General features: G+C 32.4%; 1 protein-coding gene across 1 annotated transcript in view; it reads left to right on the top strand.

Moving 5' to 3' along the window:
* The first annotated feature begins 4,705 nt into the window (after positions 1-4,705).
* LOC100161333 (protein RCC2 homolog) overlaps positions 4,706-8,906 on the top strand; it is a 6,222-nt gene continuing 2,021 nt past the window's right edge. The window contains exons 1-4 of the mRNA XM_001951632.5: positions 4,706-5,155; positions 6,077-6,305; positions 6,374-6,505; positions 6,709-6,797. Of these exons, the coding sequence (XP_001951667.1) occupies positions 4,991-5,155; positions 6,077-6,305; positions 6,374-6,505; positions 6,709-6,797 (615 nt within the window). The 5' untranslated portion in view covers positions 4,706-4,990. The remainder of the gene's footprint in view (positions 5,156-6,076; positions 6,306-6,373; positions 6,506-6,708; positions 6,798-8,906) is intronic.

Genomic DNA, 8,906 nt, shown 5'->3' with positions numbered 1-8,906 from the left:
AAATTTTTAGTTAGATCACATATTTTTTTTACTTAAGTAAAATTTTATAAAATAAATGATGGATGTTAATATAAAATGAAGGATTACTGGAACGATAAAGATACCTTTGTCATTAATTTATGATCCTCCAGCTTTCCATATTTTGATGTTATAAATTTCATTTTGCAATAAAAATACCATAACTATGACTCGATTTTCGTGATGGGTGAACTTTTACTTATATACCTACAGGTTTGTACGGAACCCTCGGTGCGCGAGTCCAACTCGCACTTGACCGGTTTTTTTTTTTTTATAAGCATTTAAAGTTTTTTAACAAAAATTAATAATTATTTTGTAGTTAAAAATTTATAAAATGTTCAACTTTTATAGCTAAGAATTGAAAATTTAAAGCAAGGTTCCGCGTAAATAGGTAAATATATAAATTACTTTATTCAGCTTATAATATTATAATATTATCAAATATAGGTACTTAGTAATATCATAGGCTGACTGACCATTTACGCTCAAAGTCGTTTTTCTTATACAATGATATTGTATCATTGAATTCAAATTTAACACCATACATTACAGTGACCCACTTGTAACCTACTGTACAGCAAAGCGACATCCACTTATGCACCTTTTTTAAAATTATTTTGTCTTGGCGGTGACAAATTGTGTCCGGCTTCATTTTACCGTAATACCACTATACTGCTGCAGCAGTGTTTATGAACCTTTACAGGAACTGACCTCGTGCGTATGAGCGAATGTCTATCATTGCGAATCATATTCAAGTGCGTGATGATTGAAGTATTAAACATAATAATATAACTGGTTACTTGACATTACTTGTAATATAGCCATATAATTACCATAACTATTTCTATGATCTATAGTTAACTATAGGCTATAACTATAACTATTATTATCAATTAATTTTTTACCTATTATTAGGTATAATGAGACAATTTGTTTTGAGGTACCTACTACAGTACCTACGTCAGTACTACCTATACCTAATTTATTTCAACATCAACACTATAATATAGTTGCAGTGAAGTACCGATTGGGGGTGCCATATACCCCAACTCCCATGTGCACTCGCAGTGGGGAAAAGGAGCCATTGTCCCCCTGAAAATTTTTAACTGCATGTAGCCATGTAGCAATATCACTGTAAGTCAACTTATATTAGTTTAAAAGTAATTTTTAACTTTCCCGGGTGGGATTTTATCCTGCGAGCGTGCTTGGGCACTCCTTCCCCAAAATGTTATGGACGTGGCATTTTTTTCTGAAATTTCTTTATTCTGGTTAGTTATTGGGTTAAGGTCATTAAATTTCTAGGTATAACCAACCTCCTCCCAAAAATCACAAAAAGAAGGTGAAAGTACGCTGCTGTATAGGTGGAACATCTGAATAGACTTTTACCCTTTGCACAAGCCTAATTTGTAGGGGCTGGAGGGGAGCTAAAACATAAAGCATATTGTTCAGTAAAATTTGAACGTGACACGCACTTATTGAACGTCAATGCCAACGATATCAACACACAATAGGCACAAATTTATAAGACGTAAGATATTTTGTAATTTTACTTGTTTAATAAAGTGCTTTTTTAAAGTGTAATGGTATTTTGTTGCTCAGTTTTATATTTGACCATCGCAGATAACTCTTATAACAGTCCATATATTTTAATTTTAGTTAAAATTTTAAAAGTACTTAGGTATATATTATTATGTATTTATGTACCTATAACCAAATTATTTTTTAAAAATTTGGTAGTTGGTACCTAAAATTATAATACATCTGACTTTAAATTTGTTAAGTACGATTTTAAACAGTAGTAATAAACATAAGCGTGCGCACAGGGGGGGGGCGAGTGGGCCATGGCCCATATTGCGAGACGTACCGAAATTTTTTATTTTTTAAATCATAAAACTTTAAATACCTAGGTAGGTAAAAAATAACATTGATACTCACTGATATTAAATAATAATAAATTAAATGTCTTAAAAATAAAATTGATAACATATTACCATTACAGATTGTGAAATTGTATTTATTTAAAATTTAAAACTGTCTTGACAATTAAAATATTTTTTATTTAATTTTTTAAAAATATGTATTTGTTTTTTATCATATGAATTATTTGTGCTTTAAATTGCGGGTGATTATGAGTAGGTAAATTAAAGTATATAACATTTTTATTTTTAATTGTTTCTTCCATCAGAGTTCAGGTTTCTTAGTCTTTATTGCGACTTGGCCCGCCCTGCCACAAATGTCTGCGCACGCCTATGGTAATAAACTAATAAATAATTATAATACATACAAAAAAGCGGTTGAGTGGATGTCGCTCTGATGTATAGTAGGTTACAAGTGAGTATCACTGTATAATGGGAGGTATTAAATTTGAATTCAACGTTATAATATCATAGTATACGAAAACGATCTGAGCAGTGACGGTTTGCAAGTGTGGATATTTTATATTACATTTATATTGTTATTACTTTTTTATTACTTGAATTCATATTACAAAATTACAAAAAAATAACTAAAATTGTTATTCTTGGTTATTTAATATGTAATTTCGTCCAAATTTGAAAATAAAATAACTATAAAAAAAACTCCTTTTTATATGTTTTAGTTGCTGATCAACCTACAGACGTGGGTATCTACCTACTTACCTACTACCTAACCTTGTTTAAATTTTTCAATCCTTAGCTATAAAAGTTGAATATTTTATACATTTTTAACTACAAAATCATTTTTAAATTATAAACTTGATAAATGTTGTCAAAAATTTAACTTAAATGCTTATAAAAAAAAATTGTGCAATGTATTTTTAATATTTTTCAAATATGTACATCAGTACATAGCCTTGTATCACATTTTTAACCTTTAAGACCCAACAAAATTGTATCAAGTATAGGAATTGATTAAATTTACTTATGGTATTATGGTGTAAATTTCAAGTATGTACAGACAGTACAGTTGTTGGTTTTTGATTTACAGAAAAATAAGAAAATCGCTACATGCGAGAAATCTAGTGACTATCCAATGTTGTAAAAATTTGAGCTTCAAACGGTCATAAAAATTTTATTTGACCCTCTTGTAGACTTTTTTTTTGTTAAAGGTAGATAAACTTATGAGGAATCTTGTAATACATTTTCAAATCTTAGATTTTATTCTAACTCAAAATAATTTGCACATTTTTATGATTTTTACGCTTTTTTACAAAATTAAAACTTTAAATCCTTATAAAAAAAAATTGTGACTATATATTTTTAATACTTTTTAACTGTCATTGTAACAATATATAAGGAAGCATGTATTACATTTTCAACCTTTTGACCAACAAATAATATTTTCTTGACATTTATAGAAAAAAAAGCTGAACATGTCCGTAAACAGCTAAAAATAGGTCAAAATATTTGCTAATAGAAACATTCAGTGATAATTTCATGTATCTACAGTAATTTGATTTAGAGTTACACCAAAAACCAAAATTGATTTTTCCGAGAATCAATTTTGTGTAAAAATCCCTTTTTTTTAAATTCTTTTTTTGTTTTTCCCTGCGCTTTTGAAAACTATTGGGAATTCTAAATTTCAACCTTCTGAATGAACCAACTAGATTTACTTTCTAATCAACAATCTAAGCCGTTTTTATGCCCCAAACGGCGATGACAGACACAAAAAATCAAATCATAATTGTAAAATCAATATCATTGCTCCGCTCAGAATCTAAAATTAAACGATAAAGATAAATAATATTAATTTTGTTATTTATAATGTTTTATAATAAAAATAGGCAATGGTCCATTTGGTTACTTTTAGTATAGTGGGGCCAGAGCCCGGAGACTTCATCTCCTCCCACCCACTCATAAGAAAAAAAAGGTTTTGGGCTATACGTTTCCGTGTTTTATAGAACGTTCACAATTTTTACCTACCTAAGACACTATACATAATATTATAAAAAAATCGTATTTTGCACAGGTCCTCTATTGCATAAGACGACATTAAAAATGATAATAATGTTTTGGCAATAAAACAGTAAATAACAGAATTTTACAGAGTTGTGGAGAAACGAACTGGCATTCTCCCGCCTTTTTTTGTAAACGAACAACGGAAAAAAGGCCTTTTCGAAATTCGAAGTAGCGATCCCTCCGAGCCAACAAGCGGGTAGCGGCCGCGTCGCGAGCTCGTGTATTTTCCGCGTCGCAGACTCGCAGCCCGATTGCCCCCCCCCCCCTCCACCGATCACGAGAGAGATGAGTAGACGACGCGCCATGAAACGGTACGGCGAACGCAGCACTGACAATGGTTATGGCCGGGTGGTAGGATTTACATTTGGAGAGGTGAAGGGGGGTATTAATGCCGAGGCAGCTGCAGCCGCACCACCCGACCGCCGACCACCGACACGGTCCCCGATTTTTACACACGCACACGCACAGTGCACACAACAAACAATCGCCGCACTCTTTTCTTTCTTTATTTTTTTTCCTTTTCTCTCCGACCGACCATCTCGCTTGCTCCAAGCCCCAGTTCTCGTTCTCTTTCTTTCAGTCCGACTAGAGCGCGCGCGCACGCGTGGAGCGTCCCGTTCCGTCTCACTTGCTCCCCTTCTCCTCGCCAGCCGTTGGTGGAACGGTCCGTCGTTCTCTCACTCACTCTCTCTCAACCACTCGTTGACCACCTCTCACTCACTCGCTCTCTTTCTCTCTCTCGATTTTTTCTTTTTTTTTTACTTTTAATGGCGTCCGCCGCTACTATCATCACAGCCGCCGCCGTTTGACCCGATCTTCTCCCCCGTTGCGTTGTGTTTACAGTGTTTTGTGCACGCCATCCGAATTTCGCGCCACCGCCGTCAACCTGTGTGCACATTTTGTTCGTCCCCGAACCATCATCCCTTACGCCGACCACCGCTGCCAACGAAAGAGCCTGTACGAAGTGCCCACCAGCCAACCGCTTACACGCTCTACATATCCACCTCGAAGTTGTTGCCATACGTGTTGGCGTTATGTCCGCCAAACGGCAGTCCAAAAGCAAGGCGAATGGCGTGTCACGCAAAAGGAACAAGATCGTTGAAGACGAGCCACCCGTGTTGAGTGAAGAGGATGACGACGATGACCGGAGGTCCGACGACGACGACGTGGACGAACTGGCCGAAGACAACACGTCTCTGGTAAGTTGTAAAGTGGTCAAGCATATATGCGTACCGGCATCGTGGTAGTTGCTGAAAAATGCGTTTTTCGCAGCTGTTCAGCTCCACCGTCGGAAGTGCCGCTCACTTGCCCGTAGATTGCTACTCTGCCCGGTTGGGTTGCAAACAACCTTTTCTCTGTTACGCCCATGTTGCAGTGTACACAAGGTATCGATTGTACATTTGTAAGTTTTAAATTCATTTTTCTTCATGTACGGTTTACAGTGTAAAGTATTTATCGTTAGTTACACGCATTGACCATCAGTACACTGATTTCAGCTAACTACGGTTTTGTAATAGGTCACCTATGTCACATTAAACATTCCCTATTCCAGCGGTTCCCAAACTTTTACGACCACGGCACCCTTAAGAAAAGAATAGAATAGAATCCGTTAAACGAATATTTTATAGCAATATTATACTATAGTAACGTTTTTTCCCAAATAAAATATAAAATAATTTTCTCAATATTTACGCATACATCTGGCGGAACCCTTGAGATTATCCCACGGAACCCTTATGTTCCGCCGAACACACTGGGAATCGCTGCCCTATTCATCTCCAAACTAAATATTTGTTAGTTATTGCCTAAATCAGGATTAAGATTTTACATTTGGTTTACCTACCTAATTAAACAGCTTACTATACTATGGTTAATTTAACCCACAATGAGTGTATCGTTCTTGACTCGTTAATATAAAATGTAGAGTAAAAAAAAAAAAAAGGGCACATAGTAAAGTAGTTTTGTTCCCAATATTCCTCATAAGTTATATTAAGTGTAGTCTTAGATATTTAAAATAAATAAGTACCTATCTATTATAGTAATAAATGGAGACAAATTATTTCTATACATCAGAAAGCAGAATCTATATTTTACCAATATTATAACATTTTGTGTTATAGAGAGTGAAAGGTCCGGATCACATAGGTGTTGTGCTTTTAACTGGAGGAACTAATTGGGATTTAAATGGCCGCAAGTCAATGCCAAAAGGATGTAAGTCTGTTGGGCGAAACTTATATGAACCACACTTATTTGGACCACTGAAAGATAACCGTATTCGTTTGGTAGTGAGTAGCTGCAATTCTTCACACACTATCTTTATAACTGAAGAAGGCAAAGCTTTGTCCTTAGGTTTGTAGTCATTTTTTATATTCAATGATAACTTCACAGGTACTTATATTTTTAATTTACACTTATAGGACGAAATGAAAAGGGTCAACTGGGGGTCAAAGATTTACTCAGACGTGACATTCCAACTCCGATTGAAGGTTTGCCTGACCATGCTATTGTCAATGCTGCTACTGGCCGTGGACATACATTACTTCTCACTGGTATGTTTATAATTATTCTCAAACTTCTTAAAAATACCTAATAACTTAAAATTTGCACTTATGTAAAAGTACTATTTGTAGTACATAAATGCAATATTACAAAATATGCTAGTTTACATTTTAGCCAAAAAAATAAATTCTTATTTGGTTAATTTGTTCTCTAGAAAATGTATTGTGTTTGAAGATTGAATTATATGTTTAAGATCGTGGTGCGGTTTATAGTTGCGGTGATAATAAGAATAGTCAATGTGGCGTGAAGAGCAAAGAACCCGTTGTCACAACAGCAATGAGGGTTAGTAATATATTATAGTATTGGCAAAACAAATTAACTCCGCTGATACTATTATCAGCTTATATGTATTTTCCCGACATTTCATGTACATTTTGTTTTAAGTGAAGTGTATTTGAATATATTTGCTAATATTAGTAGATATTGTAATTACCGACATATACAGTTAGCTATACCAGGGTATAAAGTTTCAATACCTACCAAAATTAATTTATTATGAAAAGTAAAATTACCGATATAAAACTATATCTATATATCCTGAATCAGAAGGTACAAATTGTTTCCACCAGAGCGCGTTTTGTTAGTTTGTTTTGCCTATAGTTATGATAATAAATTAAATATTTTTATTTTAAAACAAACCGTTTAAAATGTTAGCTTAAATTAGTTAGAATAAAAAATATCATTTATATCTCTTGTTTGTTCTGTAAGTCTACCTGTTACAACATTTTTATAATTAAAAAAATATATATATGAGCTTCTATAGCTAGTTAAAAATTTGTAAAAATCTTTAGATCTATTTTTTTATTGAATCACTAGTTAAATTTAAATATATTTTTATATAAGTTTTAGCTCACTACAAAATGTTATCTATTTTTATCAATCTCAACAACTGCAAAATGTATAAAGATTATTAATAAGTTTTTTACACAACACTAATGAACAATTTATAAATAAATTAAAATACTAAAGAGGTCATGACTCATGAAACCTTAATTACTTAATAAATATTTTAATTTTAATATATCTTTTATTGTCTGGTAAAAAAAAAAAAAAAATGATAATTATCATTGAAGGTACCATTATACCATTATATCATTATAGAAGGTCATTTGTTCATAAGAAATAAGAATTTCAAAACATATTTTTATTTTATTATAATATAACACATTTATTTTAAATAATAGCTATACTCCGTTCAATAAGAGAAGATACTAGATGTCATGTTATGTGCCAGATTTAGGGTTTTGGGGGCCCCTAGGCCCATAAAAGGTTGACAAACTTACTGCAAAAGATACTTATTTTGTGTCCGGCTAAATCCAGCTTTGACCACTTACAACGTAACAGCTTATGTAATGACCGTGAAAGAGAAAGTAATAGTGCTCAGAACTACTGGTATCTTCTATTTTTTAATGGAGTATATGGTAAAATAAAAATCTGTATTCTCTTTGAAAATCATTATTATTAATACCTATCTATTTTATATTTAAATAGTTCAATAGTATATGAATCATTTATTAACTTAGTTCAATATATTATGTCTAATATACTCCGTACAAATAACCAATTAAGTAGGTAATGACCTGAGTTAGGATTTTATAGCACTTAAAATTGCATAAATATGCGTTCTAATATTACCTTAAATATGCAAAAAAAAAAAAAGGAAATTTATTAATTAATAATTTTTTAATCACTTACAAATTATTATAGATAGTTACTTAGATTTGAAATAATTTAGTCACTCTGATCAGAATTCAAATGAATTGACTATACAACGCATTCAATGCTCATTCGTTGATAATCGGCGATTAATAATCGCAGTAGAAATTGACAAAAAAAGCCCAAAAAAATCAGCAGATAACAAAAACTAGAACCAAATACTAATCAGTATTTGTGTTTCGAAATACCTAATACGAAATTATCATAATAATTCAATTGACAGAAATCTAGAAACACGTTTATTAAAATATAATTTCATAAAATATGAAAATTTTGATTCAAAAATGCAAAAAAAAATAAAAATTTTAGTTTGAGTTCTCTGTACCATGAAACACAATTTTTCGCTTACTCTGCTATTTTTTAAGCATCTCATAAGAAATATGCAAACGCTATAAAATCCCAACCCTGGTAATAACATAACAACAAATAATTTTTAGTTGGGTAAAAAATGCTAACATAAAATATGAATGTGTATTGAATTCATTATTCTATTAAGAAGACACCACACCCGCATTTGTTGTCTCCGTCTTACAAACGCGTAACATAGCAAATTTACACTCAGCAGTTCACGTTTTATGCCATTAGCTTAACAATTAGAGTGAATCGACCTATTATGAAACTTGATGGTAAGAAGATTATCTGTGTTTTGTTGGAAGTTTTTTTACAATTATTCAG

Source organism: Acyrthosiphon pisum, chromosome A1, assembly GCF_005508785.2.
Source record: "Acyrthosiphon pisum isolate AL4f chromosome A1, pea_aphid_22Mar2018_4r6ur, whole genome shotgun sequence".
Lineage (NCBI taxonomy): Eukaryota > Metazoa > Arthropoda > Insecta > Hemiptera > Aphididae > Acyrthosiphon > Acyrthosiphon pisum.
This window is presented reverse-complemented; position numbering and strand designations above follow the sequence as displayed.